The 24,166-nt window shown below is 40.7% G+C and overlaps 1 protein-coding gene across 14 annotated transcripts in view; it reads left to right on the top strand.

Moving 5' to 3' along the window:
• The window catches only part of DLGAP1 (DLG associated protein 1), a 312,230-nt gene that overhangs the window by 38,200 nt on the left and 249,864 nt on the right, over nt 1-24,166 (top strand). For 4 of the 14 annotated variants that reach the window (XM_057699895.1, XM_057699896.1, XM_057699903.1 and 1 more), the window contains exon 2: nt 19,383-19,496. The exons of the other annotated variants lie outside the window; for them this stretch is intronic. In XM_057699895.1, coding sequence (XP_057555878.1) covers nt 19,383-19,496 — 114 coding nt within the window. The remainder of the gene's footprint in view (nt 1-19,382; nt 19,497-24,166) is intronic. 14 annotated transcript variants of the gene reach the window in all.

Below are 24,166 nucleotides of genomic sequence, written 5' to 3'. Positions count from 1 at the left end.
GCACAGCCTGGAGGACCCGAGGATATCTACATTATAAAAGTAAAGGCATTACTCAAAAGCCAGCATCTCTAGAACTGGGCTCACTATCTTCCCCACAAGACTCCGTAACCTGAACTTAATGGGTAGACCACTGTCTGCTCATTTTTTCGACCCAGAAACAGAGGGGAAAACCTTGATTTTCACTTCTACCTCCCTTCACATCTCTAAGGTAGACTCCTAAGAGTCGGTTGGATGGATGAATCCAAGTCCTATAGATTTGATTTCTATTCACTTCTCTTCATCCCCTCTGCTGCTATCCTCGTTGAATCTCCATAGTTTCTCACCCAGATTAGTATAAATTCCTCCAAAATGGTCTTCCTGCCTCTAGGTTTCCTTTAATCCAGTTCATTCTGTATATTGAGTTGGTCAAAAAAGTTCTTTTTGGTTTGGCCAACTTTTTGGCCAACTCAATACTAGTGTCCACATGACACTTCTGAAATACAAATGGAATCAGTAAATCTCCTTATAAATCCTTCAATGGTTCCTCCATACTCCCAGTGGTAAAGTCCAGACTTCTGACCGTGACTTCAGGGCATGACATAATTGGGGACCTTTTTCCTTCACAGCCTGATTTCTCAGCACTCCCTCTGTCCACTGTGCATTTCAGCCACACTGATGTACTTTTAACTTTCTCATGGGTGCCTTGTTCTCCTCCCCAGAGCATTTGCATAAGCTGCTTCCTCTTTTGTCTCTTCTACCCATTCATCCCAAACACCTCTTTTCCCTACTTAACCTTTTAGTCTTGGCTGATGGCACTTCCTCCAGGAAGCCCTCTCTGACTGGCCATGTTTGAGTCCAATCTCCCCCCCTAATTCTCATCGCATTCATTATTTCCTTATCATGCTTCTTCTGTTTTACATAGGGTTGCCTATTCCACTCAGTTTCACGAAGGTAGATGTCCGGTCTCTTATTCACAGTCGTGGCCACAAACAAGCCCAAAGGAAATTCTATCCAAATGCATGAATAGAAACTTGGACTCCTTAACAACTTTATTACCTTCTGTTTTGATGAGGTTACAGAAACTGAATGCAATGGTTCTTTATGTTACTCATTCCTGCAAAGTATTGTGCTAATAAAGCTGTTCACATAAATTCTTTAATCTTCACGCGCTTAGTCCCATTTTATAAATGAGACAGCGGAGGCTCAAGTTGCCGTGAGTAACACTGATATTAACGAGTGCCCCTGCCCCCGCCGGGTCTGTCTGATTCCAGGAGTCAGCTCTTACTATCCTCCACGTGGCCCACTGCCACCCTGGAGGGAGAGAAAATTTTAATCTTAAAATGAATAGTGGATGGTAGAAAAATCCTTGATTTTTCACCACCTGCCTGTTCCTTTGCTTTCTGACCTCCCCTTGTCCGCCCCGAGTGTATTTTTCCCTTATTGTTAACCTGAAAGTACCGTTCTTTGTGCTGTATTCTTTCTTCTCCAGCCTCAGTGCCTACCGGGGAGTTTTCTGCCTTTCTTGTTCTCCCCATGGTGAGAGTAGCTGGGCCTCACTTTTCTGTTCCATTTCCATTGTCCTTTTCGACATGAATTTTTTTCCTGGTCCTGCTCTGTGATTACTCTTCCCACAGCGCTTTTGCCTGAGCCCAGTTAGATCTTAATGTTCATCAGTCAGAGCTTGACGTCGGACGACTCAGGGGGCTTCCACTGGCCTTTCGGGGGGAAGCAAATTGCTGCTGTCACCACCCAACTACTTGATTAGCGGTGCTATCTGCAGGAGAAATCTCTAGAAGGGCAGCTAGAGAAGGGGTATCTACAACTTTCAGGCAATTATCCATTTTGTGTTGACTGTGATTGTCTTTAGGGTTCTTGTGATCCAAACCAACACACAGACACACACGGTCCCCAAAGCTGAGAGACAATAATACCGCGTCATGTGAGGAGCAGACGCTTGCAGAGTGGGGGGACCTCAGTTTGAAGCCTGTTTCCACCATTTCTCTCTCAGTCTTGAGACATCAGTTAACCTTTCTGTGCCTGTCTTCATCTGTAAAACAGAGACAATAACGGTGCCCACCTTGTAAAATGTCACCCAGCACAGAGTAAGTCCTCTTCCGTGCTGGTAGTGTTGGTGGTTGGGGTATGTGGAAAAATGGCTCTGAACATGGCCCATCCTCATCCTAGAAAATTGTGAACGTGACTGTTTGTGGCAAATGTGACCTTGCAGGTGGGGTTGAGCTAAGGATCTTGGGATGGGAAGATTATCTGGGATTATCTGGGTGAGCCTTCAATGGAATCACAAGAGTCCTTATAAGAGCGAAGCAGAGGGAGATTTGACCACAGGGGAAGGCCCGTAACCATGGAAACAGAGAGATGTGAAGATGCTGTGCTGCTGGTTTTGAAGTGAAGGAAAGGTAGGCAAGGCAAGGATGTGGACCCTCCCCTAGGGCTTCCAGACTGAGTTCAGGCTGCCAGTACCTTAGTTTCAGCCCAGGAAACCAATTTTAGACTTCTGGCCTCCAGAACTGTAAGGGAAGAAATGTGAGTTGTCTGAAGCCACTAAGTGTGTATAATTTGATACAGCAGCCACAGGAAACTAATACAGTGGTGATATTTTAGGAAATGAAAGATGACTCCAAATGAGCTGATAATGTAAGAAAGGGGATATTACAAAGGCTGCTGCGTGGGGCAGAGAGACCCTCTGAGTATTAGATGTGCACCTGAAACGTGGTCAGAGGGACCACAGTGCCATGTTTTAGAGGAAGGACAGAAGGAGAAAGTGGAAGGGTGCTGCCTGGGTGGGGAGTTTAGGCATAACCAGAAGGGAGGTCTTGTGGAGGTGGGAGGTGGTGAGAGGCGGTTGAAGCCGGGAGGGTGCCTGAGCCAAGGTTAGAATGCCCTGCTCAGCAAGGAGTGATCGCTTCAGAAGAAAGGATGGTTTGGGGGAGTTTCCTGAGGAGGGAGAAGAAATGTGGACTTAGGAAAGATCCACAGAAACAAAGGACCCATTTTGTACTATTCTCAGTGCCCTATTACTGGTAGAAAAAGGCAGTCCAAGAAAAGGTATTTTGAAAAAGACCTGTTGTGCTCTAAACCAAATCAAGACCATTAGCAGGAGACTGAGTGCCTTCAGCTTAATCTATAAAGCGGTCCCACTGAGAGAGGCTCGGTCTGGAGTGAAGTTTGTTTTGTACTCTCCATGTATTGTACATCATTTGGTGCTGCCTGTAGAACACAGAGCCTTTTCTCCAGGCCATGCCTCCACACATGCTGCTGCTTCTCGTGTGATACCCTCCTCTCCTCCCTGGGCCCAGCTGGCAGTCTGGACCACCATCCACATCTCAAGACAAGCATGACCTCCTTGAAGCTGCTTCCATGGTAACTGCACTGTCTAATATGTAATTTCCAGCAATGTTGTCACTTCACTGCAACCACTCTTGAGTGTTTCTTGCTCCCCTACCCCAACAAATTCCACCTCTCCCTCCAATAGACTGAGATCCCTGGGGGCAAATACCAGTCTGTTAGTGCTTGCTTTTCTGCTCCCATGGTGCATGCATATTGGAAGCCCTCAATAAATGTGAATGGTTGCTAAGGGAGTAGACCTTAAACATTCTCAGTGCAAAAAAAAAAAAAAAAAAAAAGGCATTTAAGTGATGTGATGAGATGTTAGCAAAAGCTATGGTGGTCATCATTTTTATAACTGTATAAAATCAACAGATGGTACCTCTAAATTAATACAATGTTATATATCAAGTATAGCTCAGTAAAGCTGGAAACAGCACACACACAAAAAAGGGGGCTTCAAGAACAAAACAATAACTGTGAGTGGATGGATGGATGGATGGAAGGATGGACTGATTCATTAATTGTATCGTGTGGGCAGAGTTATTGTGGAACAAAGGAAATAATAAAGTTCATGAATACTAGGATCAGTGTCTAGAGAAAGTAAGGCCTTCTACCCTATTCTTTCAAAAGCAGGAAATTATAACAGGAAACAACACCAGAACTGGATGAAACAGGTATTAATACCTTTATCATCTATTGTATAGTTCAAACAACAACTTAAAATCTGAGCTAGAATTTAAGAACAAGTTTTCTGGACTTCTGGATCTAATTCACCATCTCTCCTATGACATGATTTTTTTTTTTAACCAAGGCAGGCTATCAAAGGAGAACAACAAAATACCATGTAAAATGCACACGGATTTGTTTTCAAGTATACTAAAACCACAGGTGGGTTTTTACCTATTGTATTTCACAACAGAGGAAAAATTGTCTGAAATTCACAGTTTTTTTCTTGAAAAAGATAAATGTGTCATGTTCCATGCATGCTACCATCATTTATGGTTGCTACTGTTATCTTTTTTATAAAAATGGATAGTAAGAGCAGTAGTCACACATGTCATGTTAATATTTGGAATAAAATTATCTTATATGAACTAACTCACAGGTAAAGAAAACAAACTTGTAGTTACCAAAAGGGAGAGAGAAAGGGGGAGGGATAAATTAGGGGTATGGGATTAACAGATACAAACTGCTATGTATAAAATAGTTAAGCAACAAGGATATGCTGTATAGGACAGAGAATTATACCCATTATCTTATAATAACCTATAAGGGAGTATAATCTGCAAAAATATTGAATCACTATGCTCTACACCTGAAACTAACACAATATTGTAAACCAACCATACTTCAATTTTAAAAGTTTTCTTACAGGAATTAAACGCATCACTAATAAATTATCTACTGATTAAATATCTATAGCATCTGCCCACAGCAAGCAACTCAGAAGGCCCAATTAGTATGTTGAAGTCTCAGGAATAAATTATAAACTACTTTATCTTCATTCTACATCCTTTTTTAAAAAAATGTTTATTTACTTAGGCTGTGCCGAGTCTTAGTTGGGACACGCAGGATCTTCATTGCAGCATGTGGGATCTTTAGTTGCAGCGTGCAGACTCTTAGTTGTGGCATGAGGGATATAGTTCCCAGATCAGGGATCGAACCCAGACCCCCCTACATTGGGAACACGGAGACTTACCCACTGGACCACCAGGGAAGTCCCTGAAGTAGTCCATAAACTTTGAATTACCTAGTTAACGGGCCCTAAGAGTTTACTCATTACTGTGAACAGGAAAATCTGCAGCTCGCTACCAGATTGGGTGACACACACCCACATCATACATTAAACGTGTAGAATTTGAACACTTTCTGAGGCACAGCCCCTGGCATAGGAGACGATACAAGTATGTGTCCCAACCATGCCCAGTTCTGTGCTTTGCACCAGCTGAGAATTTCTAATCTTATTTGTTTATAAACCACACCATGGACTGTTTCTTAATGTCTGAAAGACCCTAATCAGTGTGATTAAAACTGATGAATTGCTTTGAAGAAAATTGCCTTGAAAAAATAACAACTAGCATTTTAATATTTCCTGACTTCGAGTAAGCTATTGACAGTTTTACTCCCTCTTGTTACTCTGTAATTAAGTCCTGTGTTTGTGGTAGGAGAATATTTTTGTTGCGCTAAAACATTGGGAAAATTCAGTTCTTTTACCCACTCACTGCAGCTTTCTTACCACAAACTGTTGGCTGTTCTTCTAACACAGTTCCTGCCTTCTCTCTCTCCTTTCTATGGTTTTAATTCCGTGGCCTCATCCCAATTTACATTATTTTAAAATTACTAAGAAATTAGATGTCATCAACTAGTAATGTACTGGTCTGTTTAAAAAAATTGTCTCTTTTCTAAATTACCATGTAATCTAGAGAGAGGAAAAAATGTATAGCATTTGCATTCATCACTGCACATGATTTTTATAAGCCGGGATATTTTGCTTTCTCAAAACAAAATTCTAAATCAAGTCTAAGGTTTTTTTTTTTAATTTGGTGTTTTTGAAAGTTTTGTTTATGGAGAGGATACATTTGTATAAGATATAAGATTAATATTGTTCATTGCTTGAGCAAATTAATGTATTCACACAGAGTCAAAAATCACATACAGGGACTTCCCTGAAGGCGCTGTGGTTAAGACTCCGCCTGCCAATGCAGGTAATACGGGTTCGATCCCTGATCTGGGAAGATCCCACATGCCATGGAGCAACTAAGCCATGTACCACAACTACTGAGCCCTTGTACTGCGACTACTGAAGTCCACACACCTAGACCCCATGCTCCACAACAAGAGAAGCCACCACTTGCCACAACTGGAGAAAGCCCACGTGCAGCAATGAAGCCCCAACGCAGCCAAAAATAAATGAAATAAAACTATCTAAAAAATAAGTCACATACAAATCAAGCTAAAGGAACCATAAAAGGGAATATACTTAAATATCACCTAAGTGCTTCATTTTTATAGAAAAGACATAAACACTCTAAGTTACTGAGGAGGGAGAGCAAATTCATTATAGCAGAGGTTTAAACATAAAAAGGAAGGAAGAAAGAAAATAACATATGTTTGGATTTCAAAATCCTGTTACATCATAACACCCCAAATTGAGAAGAAGATGGAAAACACATATTGAAAACCTAGTCCACACATGCATGTCTCCCCTCACAAAATCCCAGCACTATTTTATTAACACACTTTTTCACATGGAGCAGTTGGATCTAATGAGAGGCTAAATCTTGCCTTTGTGTTAGAAACTGACTTATTTTCCCCCTCATTCTGAGTTCTCCTGTAGCCAGCCCCAGGGCCTGGAAAGCCTGCTCTGTGGTTCATCATCCGTGTTTATCACCTTTACGGAATGCCACGGGGTGCTCAGAACTCTACCTTGCTATTCAAAAGAAAACACAAAATCCCTGCACTCAGTAGGGAGGGTGACCCAGACCATTGAAAGCATTCACAGAATCTAAGAAAAGGAAACTACAGGCATGATCAAACAATGCATCTGATAGGCTGCCTCTGAGGGGTGGATTCCCAGGGGCCATGGCTGAATGGGAGGCTGAGAATCCTCTCTCCCGCTTAAACTGACCCCCCACCCTGATGGCTCAGCGCAGCAGGCTTCCTCGGAGCACGGGCCGGTGGCAGGCCCGCAGTGGAGCAAGCCAGGTATTCAAGTCACAGAACAGGTGGGCGAAAGTGCCCTTCCTCCCCAGTGGGCAGATGCTGTTCATCTGCCATCTGTGTGACGGCACTCAGGGTCAGGCGAACGCTTGACAAAGGGCGAAAGAGAATCTAATCCCATTACTTTTATGATCATTCAGAGAAAACTTCCATAAAAACCGAGGATAAGCATGTGACATGGTCCATTTGCAGCAACATGGATGGACCTAGAGATTGTCATACTGAGTGCAGTAAGTCAGAGAAAGAGAAATATTGTATGATATCACTTATGTGCGGAATCTAAAAAAAAAAAAACTGATACAAATGAACTTATTTGTAAAACAGAGGCAGACTCACAGACTTAGAGAAGGAACTTATGGTTACGGGGGGTGGGGGGGGGAAGGGGGGGGAAGGGATAGTTAGGGGATTTGGGATGGACATGTACACACTGCTATATTTAAAATGCATAACTAACAAGGACCTACTGCATAGCACAGGGAACTCTGCTCAATATTCTGTAACAACCTAATTGGGAAAAGAATTTGAAAAAGAATAGATACATGTGTGTGTATATGTATAACGGGAAAAAAAAAAGAATGTGGCATGGTGTTGAAAACCCTGCCCTCACACAGACCTGATTTCCTCCTTCATATTACCCTATAAATGCAATTTCCTCCTAAAGTACATTTTTTTAATAAAGAGCAGCAGGATTCTAACATAGGTATATTTTTCTGGGTGGGAAAGTGGTGCATTTGGTTTCATTTCCTCCTGGTGTTGTAATCCTTTGTCACATCAGCAATGCCACCAAGATTGGAACACTGATTTTAATATTTCATACTTTAATTGACTAGAGTTCTCCTGTATATCTACATTGTTTGAAATTTGGGGTGACAGTATATTTTCAGCTCAACCTATTTTAATTCTTATGCTAGACTCTGTGGAGTCATATGACAGCAAGTTTAAGGTAACATTAACCACTTCTTATTTTTGGCAGGTTGGTATATACATTATTAAATCGGTCTATAAAGTCAAGTAAAATGCACTGGAAATCATCTTTATATTCATTTTTGCAACCACAGTGCCTGCCACATAGCAGGCACTCAATAAATAGCTGATGAAAGAATGATGGGGGAAAGCACATAATTAGAAGGGTAAAAAAAAAATGAGCGAAATCTCCATATGCAATCAGAAGAAACTCTTTCTAACCATATTTAAGGTTTCCATTAAATGAACTGCAATCACCAAAAAGTAAAACTCAGGTAAGATGACCTTGGACATCCAATGATTGTGACTGGTTCCAAAAGAGCTATAGTTTATATGTTAGAAAGGAGAATAAGTTACATGAAATCCTCATAAGATAAAATTTGCCTTTCTTATATAATGGAAATGGTAAAAGTGGCATTAGAGTTCTGCTTCTTTCTCCAAAGGATATTTTTTAAAGCACCCACAAATGTCATCCCATCTATTTTTAAGCAGAGTGCTGCTGGATAAACAGCTGAATCGTCTAAACCCAATGGGAAAATTCAACTTTAAATAAGCTATTTTATCTCATTGAAAATAAGTGGTACAGACCAATACAGAACATATGGGTTTTTGCATGTGATTACATGTACACTTTCTTAACTTTAAATATAAAATGCTAACCCAAGCAGAAAAAATAGGATAGCAAAATATCTTTAATAATAATTCTTGAAAGATTCTAATTTCTGATTCTCCTGCTCAACTTTCATCAATTTCCAATTAAAGCCTGTTCCTTAGGTTTTCTTTGCAGGTGATGGAACAGAATCTATAGATAGATTGAGATCATGTAAAGATGACACAAATTCTAAAAAACAGACCTATAAGGGTTGTAAATTTGTGGACTTTCCACAGATTTCATTTTTTTTAAAGAAAAGTGGGTCTGGGGTTTTTCCACTGAATTCATTTTTTAATGAAATTGATACATGTGAAATTTTGAAAAAATACAGACAGTACAGAATGGTTAAAAGTTAAAGCCCCCTGCTTCCCAGGCTCTCACCTCCTACTGCCTAAAGATCACCACCACTATTATCATTTTAGCATTTTCTTCTGATACTCCTTGCGTGTATTCAAACACAAAAGTATATGCATATATATGTGTGTATATACTGTAAATACTATTCAGCACGTGGCCCTTTTACTTTATAACATATGCAGTTGACCCTTGGACAACATGGGGGTTGGGGCGCCCACCCTCCAGGAAGAAGAAAATTTGCATATAATTTATAGTTAGCTCTGCCTTTAGGCAGTTCCCCTATATCTGAGGCTCTGGACGCTCGGATTCAACCAATCACAATCATGTAGTTCTGTAACATTGACTATTGGAAAAAATCCACACAGTTCCAGCCCACGTTGTTCAAAGGTCAACAGTGTTGGTCTTCTCTATGTCAGTACATAGATCCACCCCATTCTTTTTAGTAGTTGTGAGATGCTTCATTACATGGGAGTGTTCCTTCATTTAGCAGATATTTAATGCTCATCTACCATATGCCGGGTACACTTCCAAACACTGAGAATACAAAATTGAACAAAACAAAATCCCTGCCTTCAGGAAGATCACATTCAACACATTGAGGAACTAGGATATTCACAGTGCATATCAACAACCGTCATTCACTATCACATTTTTAGCTTTTTACAAATGATGCCAAAATGAATCGCCCAGTAATTAAATCTTCAAACCAATTCACCAGTTGAATAAATTGCAGATTTTTTTTATATATTCAGTCTTTCAGTCAGTGTTTTCTTTGTGTCATCAACTGAGAAGTAGACTGTGAATTTTTCATTCTTAATTAAAATAATGCAATAGAATTTTTATGAATCACTATGTTTTGTAAATATACATCCTCAATTACCTTAAAAAAGATATTAAAATTTTATCTTAATTGAATCCTCCTGGACTGGCCTATGTTAATGCTGCAAAGAGGAAGCAGGTCAGATGCCCTGGTTTCCCTCTACTTTTATTGATCCCATGTGCTAGAAAATTCTGATTTCGATATTTCATGATAACCAAATGCCTCCCAGACACAATTTTTATGTCTCCTTTTGGTTTCTGTGTAACATAAGAACAAAAGAAGGATGTTTTATAAATCTAAACAAAACAAATAAATGTATTTTTCCATAGAAAAGTTGATAAAATTATGCCTCCTACAAAACTTGGCAGAAAAATCAGTTGTTACTTACATAATTCTTGTTCAAAAAGCCATCTCTAAAACACCAGATAGGGAAAACCACTTCTGAGTGTCTACTGCTTTTTGTCCCATATATTTATTACAACTGAAATCAGGTCAAATTTTCATCTAGAAGCACTTTGAACAGAAGAAGAAAAGTAATACCCCTCTTTCCTGCCTCTTCTTACCCCACAATGTCCTACCCACTCCCCAAAAGTATTCTCTGTTTGAGACTTCTTCCAGCGATATTGGAACATTTGACTAGTTTGGGTAGAAACTAGGAAGCCACTTAATTTTTTTTCTGATTTAAAAACTATGTCCTCCTGGTTGGGGTGGGATGAACTGGGAGATTGGGACTGCTATATATACATTACTAATAAAAAAAATATCAAATTGTATACTTTAAATATATGCAGTTTATTGTATGTCAACTATATCTCAATAAAAGTTCTTTAAAATAAGTGACGGGGGTGGGAGGGGGCGGTGGGAAGAACTATGTCCTCCTTAAAAAAAACAAATTCCTTGTGGACACAAAATTCTGACACAAAATAATTTGTTTTGTTTTGTTTTGTTTTCTGGATGTTGCCCAACTCTGTCTCAGGAAAAAAGAAAATAATTACTTTTTGCCAAATGGAATATCATAAGTGGAGCTTAATTTAACACTTTTCTATTAATTCAAAATTTTTTCCTCTGCACAAACAATTGCAAACTTGAGTGGGAGGTTAAGGACCCACTCATGCAGCGGCAGTGAGGTGTGTGAGAATTACAGCAGGCCAGCCTTATTACTGGGAGGAAGCTTGAATAGCTGAAGAACCCAAATCAGGTCAGTTTGACTCATTACCAAAAAGGTGAAGAAAGAGAAAAAAAGACCCCTAAAAATCCTTTCTCAAATGAAATATATCTGCATTGTTACTGTTTGTAGGAGGTCACAACTTCTGTATTGGAAAAACACCATCGATGAATACGAAATGTGGTTGTGTGTCCACGTATGCGTGAGAAAGAGAATTCTAAAGACAGAGTATTCCAGAATTCCAGTCAATATTTGCGGATAGAAGAAATCATGGTGCATGCCATTAGCAAAGATTTTTCTACAAAGATAATCACTCATTATCTTGAATAAGATTCTTAACCACATGACAGTTTTTATCAAATGGTTGGCATGGTCTAGGTTCATGACACAATGCAAGATGTGACACTTACCTGTTTTTATAAGCCAATGTCACTTCCATGTCTCTATTTGCTATATTTCATTTGCACAGATTCCTTTGAGTGAAACAAATGTTGGCATAAGCTTTACAAAAAATGTAAGGGCCCAAAAACTGTGTTTTGTTGTGGTGTTTCCTATCAATACATACAAGCCACCCTCCATTTTAGTTCTCTGCATATCCATAGAGGAAGATCAAAACAGTTTTGCAGATTGTGAAAAGAAATCATGAAGATGAGTCATTTTCTCATTTTGTTGAGTTCAGAGGATAAGTAGTTGCAGTATGACAAGGCTGAAAGCACACAGGTCCAAGAGAGAAAAGATCTGAATTCTAGCCCAATTCTGCCACTTATTAGCTGTATAAACTGTAATTTACTTTCCGAGTGTCAGTTTCTTCATTTGTAAATGATGACATTTATCAAAGCCTGATGTGAATAGATGTTCATCTGAAGAGAAAAAATTGAATTTGATAAACTGAGTACTATACTCAGGTTTCTTTATTGGCAGACATTCTGCAATCTTTAAGATGCTAAGATGGATGGAAACCCTCTAAGAGAACTAGGAGGTAGAGAGCATCTCCCAAACCTCTTGCATTCTTGGAACCCTCTTCCCCAGAGCATTTCTAAGGATGAGTGAGCCACAGAATGTGCTTTGGAATACACTGGAAGGAATCACAGTTTTCGGGTTCTGCTTGACTGGCCCTGCCACGGGGTCTCTCTGGGGCTAGAGGAGTTCTGTTGACCCTGCCATGGGATGTGGTTGCCACTCCCTAAAGACCTCCGCAGAAACACCCAACTGCAGCTCCCTGGAGGCCACCAAAGACTCCCTCCTGGCTGCTGGTTATGCATCCAATCCCCCAAACCCACCGCCGTGATACCACACCCCCCAGCAGCCCCTGCATGTAGAGAGCGCGCACACACACACCCCTTCACATCAGATGGCAATCTTCTTCTCTGCCATTTGTAGAGGAAAATCCAGGACTGAAGGTTCTCACACTTACATCTTAACTGATCCAAAAATCAGGTGGAACTCAGGTGATGTAATAAAAGATTCCATAAGCACTTTTATCTCATTTTATTTTTTATCTTATTTGATAATGTGCTTAGCACTGGGAATATAGGCATGAATAAGACAGTCTCTGCCAGAGGAATGATGTCATCCCACCTCTCTAGTTGCTTGCAGATGGGCGGGGAGACGAATTTGTAAACAAGTGGTTCTAAAATATTGGGATATTGTGATAGTGTTACATTAGTAGTCTGGGTGTCCACCCGGCTAGACTAGAGGACCCAGTTATCTACTCAAACGCTAATCTAGGTGTCGCTGGCAAGGAATCACGTAGGTTAAGACCTACAATCGGCTGAGTGAGGAAAGGAGCTGAAACCTGATAATGAGGCCGGGCCTCATCCAGTCAGGTGAAAGGCCTAAGAGAGAAGCTCTTCCAGGAGCGGAAGCAGCTCTGCCTGCAGACAGCAGCCTTAGCTCTCGCCTGAGTTTCCAGCCCACCAGCCTGCCCACCAGATTTCACCCTTGCCACTCCCACAGCCATGTGCCCGTTCCTTCAAAGAAATCTCTAGTGATTCTTTTCTGCTCCGAGAACGTTGACTGATCCACCATCCCTTATACACAGGCCACGGGAGATTCCCCTGAGTGCACGGATCTTCCTACCCCAAACCCTTCCCACCCCCAGGCTAAAGAGCCTTGGAACGATTTCACAGTCCACCATGGGTCAGCTCTATTATGAATTAAATAGGCTGTAGGGGCTGCCCGCCCCCCGTGGGAACTTAACCATCACTTACAAGATTTCCACGTGAAAATACCTTCTGAATTCCAAAAAAGAAGCTTTTACTTAATAGACATTATATATATAATATTTATATATAGGTTCATATCATCTTTATCCTTACAGTAAGTCCCTGAGTATGTGTTCCTGTCCTCATTTTATGTTTGAGAACACTGAGGTTAAAAGAGATAAGGTCACTGGGCCAGAATCGCACCTGGTAAGTAGTAGAGTCCGATTTGAACCCAGGTTTACCTGATTCCAAACTGTATTCTACATTCATTGCACTGTGATCCTTCCCTGTAAGTGAAAAACTACCTGGGTAAGAACTGCATGGTGGCAAAAGATTCCATTTTCTTTTAGGTGTGCTGTGTGGAGAAGGGTTTAGATATTGCCTGACATTAAGAGCTTACTACCTGCCAGGCACTTATTTTAAAAATTCCTTTAATGAAGTGTCTAGGCTGAATTACATCTCATTTCTATACTTGGACACTTCAAGATTCTAAAGCATGTTATTCCTAGTGATTTTTTTTATCCCAGCCCATCTATGTTGGTCATAGATATTTAATGGGTTTTTCTCTCTTGTTCTTAAATGACAGAGGTTTCACACTGACATCAAGCACCATATCAATTAGAATAAAAAGACAGGGTTGTGCTATGTGAATGAAAGCCTTTTAATTTATTTATTTTCGTTTTTAAAAATGTTTTGATCCCCACAGCCTCTGGCCCTCAGAGGTTGATATATAATAACATGCAAATGCCTTTTCATTTTGTTAATGGTTTCATTCACTGTGCAAACAGTTTAAGTTTGATTAGGTCCCATTTGCTTATTTTTGTTTTTGTTTCCCTTGCCTGAGGAAACAGATCCAAAAAGATGATTGCTAAAATGATGTCAGAGTGTACTACCTATGTTTTCTTCTAGGAGTTTTGTGGTTTCAGGTGTTACATTTAGAGGTACAAACTGCTAGGTATAAAATAAGATGCAAGGGTGTAATGTAGAGCTTAGGGAATATAGCCAATATTTTATAATAACTTTATATGGAGTATAATCTATGAAACTATTGAATCACTATGCTGTACACCTGAAACTAACATAATATTGTAAGTCAAGTATATATCAATTAAAAAAAAAAAAGAACGTGGAAATGCATTTAAGCATCAGGCTGCCGGCTCTTACTTTGCATATGTGGTATCAACCCAGAGGATGGACTGACTCCTTCTGGTAGGGCACCTGCAGGCGTGGCCAGTGCATTCTCTGACTCTCGGCCACACAGGGGCCCACTTAGTAAGACACTCCTGTCTGTCCTTATTCTGAAGATAGAGAGCCATTTGGAAATATTCTTCTACAAAAATATGATCAGTAAACATAAAGGTAACTAAGAGCTGCAGCACTCAATTCAAGGCGTATTACTTTAGAGTCTCATAGCTATTCATCTAACAAGCAGGCACGTCTTAAGCATTTACTTTATAGATGGTGCTTTGGGAGAAACGAAGATGAATCACATTGTCTCTCTGATGAATAATGAGCATGGTGGCACTCTGTACTGGATGCTCTAAAAAGCAGTGTTTTTCAAGCCAATGGCTGCAACCAATTAGTGGTTAGTGAAATCAATCCAGTGGGTCACAAACAACATGATTTTTAATTAAATAGACTACAATAGAAGAAAATAGAAAAGAAGAGAGAGTGCACGGCATGCAGAGAGGTTAAATAGTTCTTTCTTTCTTCCTTTCAGTGGTTTACGTGCATGTACCGGTTTCCAAAGTAAGATGTACTTCTTACTGTGAAACATAGTCAAAAACTGTTTAAAAGCTCCTGCTTTAGAGAGAGAGAGAAAGAAGAAAACAAAAGCCTTGGACTCAAGAAGTTTGCAGCTTGCTGGGAAGATAAAGCTAATTAATGAATACAGAACCCTTTGGATAAAGCAGCTCATGAGTCAGGGCTAAAATGAACCTTGCTAATTTCGTGCCCCAGTGGGATTAAGACCAGGGAAAAATCACCGTGACAGTTCATTACTCCCTCCGTGGCAAACTCTCCGCACTCAGCCTTGAGGACCACACCTCGGTGACCCTTCTCAGACAGTCTTTCTCTCTTTCCTGCCCAGGTTCCCAGCTCCTGCAGTTAGATCAGTGCCCAATGGGCACAGCTCTTGGGCCACTTCTCTCTTTTACACTTCTTAGATCACCTCATTATTCTCCGAGCTTGGAATACCATGGGAACGCCCACATTTGGTTTTCCAGACACAATGCCTGAACTCGCAGGCTTGGGTACCCAGGTCCCCATTCAGCCTCTCTACCGAGATGTCTCGTGGGCATCTCGAACTGAATACGTCCCCAACTGAACTCCTAAGCTTTGTCCTGTCTGCACCTCCCTTGAGCCTCCTCATCTCAGTTAATGGGAATTCAGTCCATCCCACTGACGAGGCTAAAAGCCTTGGAGTCATTCATGATTCCTCTTTTTCCCTCAATACCCATGTCCAGATCACCCACTGGCCCTATCTTCTCCCCATCTCCTCCTCCACTACCGGCGTCCCTCACCTCCACTCCAGTCTGGATCACTGCGTGGGCCCCCACACTGTCTCTCTGATCCTACCCTCACCCCCTCTAGCCATTCTCAACCAGCACCGGAAGTGATCCTTTTAAGCCAGAATGTGTCACATCTCTCATCAAAACCTCCAGTGTATTCTCATCTCACCCTGAGTCAAAGCCACGGTCGTCACCATGGCCTGTAAAGCCCACGTGATCTGCACCCCACACCTGCCCGTCATCACCCCCACCGTCATGCATACCTGCGCTCACCTATGGCCTCCTCTCCCTCCCACCTGGCCTCTCCTCAGGACTTTCTCACTCTTCTTTCAGCCTCAAGCGCTTGCCCTACAGATCTCAGGGCTAATCCCCCACCCCCACCCTGTTGATCTTTGCTCGGAGGTCACTTTCTCAATGAGACCTTCCTTCCAGGACTGTGCACACTCTTCAACAGTACACATCCCGCCAAGCTCGGTCCTCCACACGCCCACTCTGGCCCCCCTTCCCGGCTTTTTCTCCATAGCACATTCACCATGTAACATACATTTTATTTATCTTATGAATGTCCTTTTCCTCCTTCCTTGTGAAGGCAAATTTTTTTTTCTGTTTATACATTGCCGTGTCCTCCGTGGCTAAGGCAACATCTATTTCACAGTAATATGCATTGAATAACAAATATGCATCGGATAAGTGAATGAATACTTTTACAGTATTTTGAAAAAGTCACAAAAGAAATGGTACTCTTACCTCCAGCTTAACCACTAAGCAAAGGAAAAAAAAAATACCATCAGAAAGTTTGGTCTAAGAAACCATACCTCATACCCGACAATCAATACTCCAGGTGGGACATGCCCTTTCACTGGAGTTTGAGCTAGTTTGGAAGTCCTGGTTCAGCTACCTGTTGGGTGTATCACTGTCATCTGTGCCCAGGCTTTAGTGACAGGCTTTCGTTCTAGATATCATGCTGCCTAGAAGTGGGTTGAAATATAGGTTTAAAGTACAAATCCTCGAGACGGTTTCCCCATCCAGTGCTTATTAAAGTGGAATTTTGTGTTACATATGTGCAAAGGACACTCAAAGTATTATTCAGTTCTTGCTAGATTCATGTAATTTGAAAGATGGTGGTATCGTTGTATTTGAGTGTGGTATTCAGGAAGGAAAGATTCTATTTTGGTCCATTTGAATGCAGTACATTTTCAGGCATTGTAAGTGTAACTTGGAATAAAAAGTCCAAACAGCACCGAGATGCAGTAGTAATCAGATGATAGTGGTGAAAAGCAGGAAATTTTTACTTGTGTCTCTTTTTAAATCTTGAGTTTTTTTAAAGGAATGCCAAATACCTAAGTGAATGATTCACAAGTATAGTAATTTATAGCCTCATTCGAGAAATGTACTATCCCTGAATTAATGATAAACTAAAGGAAAATATTTGCTGAAGTTCATTTCAAAATTCATAATTTTGAAATTAAGTATTAATACTGGAGACGATGGACTTGATATTTTTTAGTCTCTAAACATTTGTTCCCAATAAGATAATCAGACTTTAAGTTCTAAGGAAAAAGATCCTGCTCTTATAAGCCTTTGACAAGGACTAGGGTCTTCACACATGCTGGGAGATTTATAAAGTTTTCACCAACACTGAAGTTTACTTTTAATGGGTGGTATTACTACACCTGGGCTTCTGTTGACCCCAGGAGGAAGATTACTAACCTTCTACCCACATATCTGCTTCTGAACACCAGACACAGAAGTCTAGTTTGCCTCAGGGGATTCAGTTTTTGGAGTTATAGTGCAGACACCTACATGCTAGTGACTGCAAAAATAAGGGGAAAATACGATGGTTCAGCTAGCCATAGCAAGCCAACAGACATGCCTCCAAGATGTCAGAAAGACACGTTAGAAATGCATGCTTGCATTAAAAACTTAGGACTGTAAATTAGCTTATCTTCTAGATAGTCAGTGGAAATAAATATATTTCCCGTAGACCTAAACCTCTGTTGTTTTTATCTGACTGTCTGTTAGAATGTCTGCATTCTTGCTCACATTTCACTAAAAGCTGTAGCCAGCTATAACTGCTGGGGATGGGTTTTCTCTGGGCATTACTTTTTAAACTCTTTTGGTTCTTCCAAGCAGCTAACCCTCACTACTTGTTACAGGTTTCAAAATGTTATAGCATCGTATCTCCCAGCAACTTAATGCTTGAGTTTTATGTTTAATGGAAAATTACTAAGTTTTGAAACTTACAGACAGCAGAATGATATGATGAAAAGAGCATAGAAATTTGAGTGAGACAAACGTGCCTTTCAATTCTGACTATGATTTACTAGCTGTAAATTTTAGAGTACGTTATTCAATAGCACTACGTCTCAATTCTCTCATCTTTTCAACGGAGTGACTAACAACACTGGGATTTTATATTACATAAGATAATGTTTGTGTAGCAGGGATTATACGATGGAAGCCAACAAGTCCTAAGGCTAATTGCTTCCCTATAGTTGTACTGAAGGAGAGGAACTATCTTAGTCCCAGCTTCCAAGCAAAGGTCCAGAGATCTTGCTGATTGAACAGGCTGAGATCATACACTCAGGTCGGAGATAAGAAACAGACTTGGGGAATGCGATAAGCCAACCCCTCTGCTACTCCCCAAACACATGGACCTCAAGTGGAGGGAGAAAGGTTTCCCCAAAGCAAAATCATAGGGATGTGATGACAAGAATCAGAAGTAGAACCAGGGTAGCAAAACCCACAGATGTTCATTACAATCAAAATACAGGGTAAACAATGAATAAAGTGCATTTTCTTCCCCTGTCCTCGTATTATACAGGAATATTGTACCGTAGTTACTCTTTCTTGCTGTGGTATCACAAGGGTATCTTCCCAACAGATTGTGCCTGCTTTGACATGAGCATCACCTTGGTAATATTTTCTACCAGCCCCCAAAGGCCCACGAATCCTTCCCCTCCTTTGAGCGGTCCCAGACCCTTCCCCTCTGCATTTCTCCTGCAGTGCTATTTCCCAATGGCATGTACTTTGCACAGATACATTCAACTCCAAAGGAACAGTTTTTGCACCAAGAAGAGAATTGATAAGAACAAACTACACAGCCAGTAGGTAATTCGGAGGGACTGAAATTTAATACTCAGCTCAGCTTGATTTGCTTTAAAGCTATTTTTACTCTTTTCCTTCATCCACCCCCAAGATGTACCTGATCCACTTAGAACTTGTAAACCCCTTTGAGACCAGACTGGGTTTTGTAAAATGTCTTTGGTATATCTCCCTGGCACCTGCAAGGTACCCTGTAGATACCTGTAAATATACGTAGGTGAGAATAATTCCATAGGGTAGCACTGAGTGAATTACCATCAAATAGCACTGTTTACAAAGTTCTATTCAAGGGTATTTTAAAATGTTATTTGGAGAAAGATGTGGCAAAGGGTATTCGCCCTATTCAAAAAGAGGTAGGTATTTACTCTGTCCTTAAAAGGTAATTTTTAAGCGATCTGAAGCAAATTAAGTTTTACACCAGCTTCGGGCTTCAAGGGGAGTTAGAAAGGGCGGTTGCCAGGGAAATCTGCTTGCAAAACACCAATCAAGCCCTGGGATCTACACATCGTGTAATTGTAATTTTCCTATTCTTGCTCTTTTTTTCTGCTTTTGCTCTGAGAAGAGCAAGCTAAAAAGGCTACAGGGACATTTATGCCAAGTCGCATTTGTCAAGTTGAAAGCTGTGTGGAGCAGGAAAGCAGTTCTCCCAGCTGCAAAGAAGATGCAAAGGAGCCGAGTGAGTAGGGAATCTGAGAGCTCACTAAAAGTGCTTAGAAGGCCTATGCACTACAGCCATTTCCCTGCAGAGCACTAGGCAGGACCTTGACATCCTGGGTGAAGCCTTCCTACAAATGCTGAAAAACCATCGGAGCGCTTGGAGGCCCCCACAGCACCTTGAAAGTGTAGCAGTCCTATGGATGTTCTGATTCCCCACAAACTGTCCACGTATCTTTAAGCAAAAATTGATAACAACAGTTGTTAAGGGCACCACAAAATGGTGAGACAGCAAACGCTGCTTTATCTCACAATTATTTTGTGTATTTATTATTTTAAACCCTCTTTATCCATGCTAGCCAATTAGCGACAAGATAATGATTGTGCTAATTTCAATAGTTACATTTAATTTTTAAAAAGAACAGAGCATGGGAGCACGCACTCCATTTTTTTAAGTTTCTTTGTTCACGCACTCAGTCAACACACATTCGTCAGAGGTGGGGTGATACCCTTAAAAGCTTTGGTATCAGATAAACGCAGACTCCCACTCGTTATGATGACCTTGGGCAAGTCAGTCCAGCTTCCTGAGTCTCAGTTTTGCCACAGTAAAATGGAAATAGGAGTGTCTATTTCATAGGACTGCTAGAGGGATTAAAATAGTCACAGAGGTATCACTTCCAGCCCTTGGAGATTACTCTATAAATGTCAGATTATTCCATAATTTTCAGATCCCCAGCTCTCCTTTCCTAAATACAGGTTTTACTCCTCCTATTTACCCTTCCTCATCAAGCTCAGGAAAGTCCAAATAGGTTGACCCACTTTTGGCTATAGCCAAGTGCCCTCACTTACCTAGTGGCTTTCATTGAAATACTCAAATGTTGTAGAAATCAACAGCCGCTAACAGACAGCCTTGCAAATACAAGCCTGTTATTGATACCCACCATTTTAATCACAGCTCTTCCTTGCTATACCATCTTTATTTCTACCTAATGAACCAAGTGCCTAAGTTATTTCTCCCAGCTTCTTTGGTTCCTGATGAAATAGAAACTGGCTCTAAATCTCACCTCTGCCTTAGGTTTATGCGTTTCCCTCCCAAATCTCTGCAGTCCAGGACCGCTCACAGAATTGCCCCGGCCTCCCCTGGTATATTTCAGGACACATGCTCCATTTCAGCTGTCCCGGCTTTCTAAGTGTCTGCATTCCTTTTGTGGCTCTCAGATTTCCCCAGATCTCACACATTTTCATTACTCCAGACCTCACCATCCAACTTCCCATCCTGAGATAATCCACTCTCAAGGAGTCACTCACACATGGCTTCATCTCCCAGCCATCGGTTCCCAGACCATCCCTGGCACAGAATGTCTGACTCTATCTACATTGACTGATACTCTATGACCGCAGCTCAACCAAACCTATGTGCTTTGGAAGGGCCTTTTAAAAGTAAACCTTCCCATGTCTGCAATATTATGTCTTATAACTTTAATTTCAAGGCATGTAATTCTTTGTTTATGAATTTTTTTCCTCCAGACAGACTTTAAAACTCTCAGAAGTTGTTTTCTTATCTGAAATATGTGTTCCTTAGATGATCATAAAATGGCATTGTTACTCCTAAAACAGCCAAGATCCAAATATGGAGAAAAAAATCCCTGGATTGGGTGTGGCAGATGCCTCCCCCTTGGGCATGGTGTCAGTCTGGACTAGCTGCTAACCTCTCTGGACTTCAGTTTATCTGATAAGCTGAGGTTATAATACTTTATCTTCTTATCCTTCAAGGTGGTTGTAAGGATCATGAGATATTGTGTAAACTTATGATTTGTACAAAAACATGACATAGATGAATGCTAATTGCTATTAACCTGGTCACTAAGAAATATAAACACTAATTTCTATAATTGCTATCCCAGAATACATCCATTCTTGTTCTTATTTTTGCACATATTATTTAAAAAGCTGTTTGATTCCTGAGACCCATATTTTTCACATTTTAGCATCTTTGATATTGGAATATATCATAGAATCTATGGAGTGTCAGAGTTTAATTAGTGGGACCAAAAAAATATTGAGGAATTTGCGTTGGTATCTTGGATTCAATAAAATGAGGCATTTGGAGCTTAGGTGAAAGCTGAGGAAGAGTAAAAGTAGGGGTACCTTGTCTATTCAGAATGGAAATTCTGTTAGTCAAGAGGGAATAGGATAACCCTCTCCACCCCCCCAAAAAAAAAAAAATCAGCAAAGAGTTTGAGACATTCAGAAAGAAGGAATTACTTTGAATGACACCACTTTAGAGGCTCCCTTTGGGAAAGATTTTTTAAGGACCGCTAGCTTATTATACTTTAGTTCACAGCTCTCCCAGAGCTAGTATGACACTCTTTCAACTGAGTTTAGGGGAAGCCTAAAAAAAAATACTGGCAGTATCAGAAGATAGTCTACTTCCAAAGATCTTAGAAGAGAGATAAATACATTTTTGAGCCTGTGGGTCAATTTAGGAGAGCCAAATTTTACTATAGAGTATATATAACATATACTATATAATGTATTATACATTATATATTATATTTATGTTACATATATTATTAACATAAAATATATAATAATATTTTTATTTATATTTCTAATTTACATATATGAGATTTTTCTATTTTTACATAAGGTTACATATATATATTCCATTTGCTTTTATATTTTTATACTAGAATATCTACTTTAATGACTAGAAGGATGTTAATTAAAACAAAACTGCTTTTTAATCCTAAGATGTTTATAGCTAGCCATACTTTAAAAGTAGTCACAAAGAGGCAGATTTGTAACCTTTATTCTCACATTTTTAATGGTGCTTTGAAGTTCACAAGCGATATTTACACACATTGTCTCTATTCATTATACATCTATTATTCCACTTTACAGATGGAAAAATTGAATCAAAGAGGTGAAGTGACTCATTCCAGGCCACACATAGTGAGTGAAAGCAAAATTGGCGTTGGAATTCATTAATTCTTCTTTTCCAACCTCTCCCCCATCACTGTGACTAAGAGCGGCACAGAGCAGACGCTTCGTGCAGCCCAGCGCCTCCCTGACCACCAGCTGTTGGCCTTAACCGTCCTCATACATCTGGAATGCACAGGTCTTGAGTCAAGGTTTCTAAAAAAAAATCTTCTCCAAATACAATAATATCTCCCATGGAGTTTTCTTTTTCCTTAAGATTTCTGCTTTATGAACAAAAAGGAGTCATTTGAGATTCGATCACTGGGAAGCCAGGCAAGCTTCAGGTGGCCAAGGAAGCAGGTTCCCCGCTCAGTCCTACAGAATAGAGATGGGTCCCCAGGACAGCGAATGTGGAGTATTTCCTGATGGGTCAGTCTTGCTTAAAAATGATGTGCACAGGCTGTATATTAGGAATTTAAGTTTTTGCTTCATATATTTCAATTATTTCTGCCCCTCCATCACCAAAAAAATTGAAAGTAGGCATGAAAGTCTTTTTAGAAAGTCCTCCACCATGAGGAAGCATCTGTGTGCCGAGTGCAGAACTCCCATGAAACAGACCTTTACTAAGCACTTTCTGTGTGCTCGTGGTCCTTACCTCATTTATCCACACATAACTTTATGGGGGAGGAAACAGACAAGGAAACTGAGGCACAGAGGATTTAATTAACAAGCCCACGAATGTCTCTATTTAGTGGTCCAGCAGGAACCCAAACCTGGGCAATCTGGTTGCAGAGCCCACACCCCTAACCCTCTGCAGTACAGTTTCCCCCAGTTTCAGTGAGCTTATCAAGTCATTGGAGAGATGACGCAAAGACACAGAAAACAAGTCAAGTATATAAATTCCATTGTAGGATTATGCAACTTAAGTACTTAGAAGGAATCTGTGGATCAGGTTTAGGGCCATACAGTTGCCCTCAATATAACTATACAACTCTGCCCTTAAAATTTAAAACCAGCCATAGTCAATATGTAGTAAGCAGACATGGCTGTGTGCCAATAAAACTTTATTTACAAATGCAGATGGCAAGCAGGATTTCACCTGTGAGCTATAGTTTGCTGACCACTTATGTTGATGGTACATATAGATTACATAGAGAAGATGAATTTAGGCTGCAGCAATGGGAGGGAGCTTTGGGATTGCCAAGTTCAGCCTTGAAGGAAAATTTGAGATGGGCTTACAAGACCCTGTGCGACCTGGCCCCACCCCCCAGCCTCTCCTGGTATTTCCCTCTTGGTCAGGACTCTCCCACCACAATGGCATCTTCCTTCCTAGGCTTTAATTACATACGAAGCTTATTCCTACTCTAGAGACTTTGCACTGGCTGATCTTTCTGCCTGGAAGCCCTTCCCCAGCTCTCCTCCTAGTTGGCTCCTTTGGTCCAACCTGATCTCCTCTTAGATGTTACCTCTTCCTAGTGGCTTCGCTGAGGAACAAGTTAAAGGAGTTCTCCAACCCCCTCGTCACATCACCCCGTCTTATTTTCCTATTGGCATCTATGGTTTCTGAATGCGTCTTGTTCATTTACAGGTGTGCTTGTCTATCATGGATCTCTTCCTGCTCTCCTTCCGCAACATAAGCTCCACACCTTGGGATCAATGTTTGCATGGTTCACTACTGCACATTCTCAGCACCCAGACCATGGCTGGAAAGTGAACAAGCAAAAGATACTTGCAGAGACATTGCTTTGGGAAAGCAAGTGTTCTCTTACT

Source organism: Hippopotamus amphibius, chromosome 11 (genome assembly GCF_030028045.1).
Source record: "Hippopotamus amphibius kiboko isolate mHipAmp2 chromosome 11, mHipAmp2.hap2, whole genome shotgun sequence".
NCBI classification, from domain to species: Eukaryota; Metazoa; Chordata; class Mammalia; order Artiodactyla; family Hippopotamidae; genus Hippopotamus; species Hippopotamus amphibius.
This window is presented reverse-complemented; position numbering and strand designations above follow the sequence as displayed.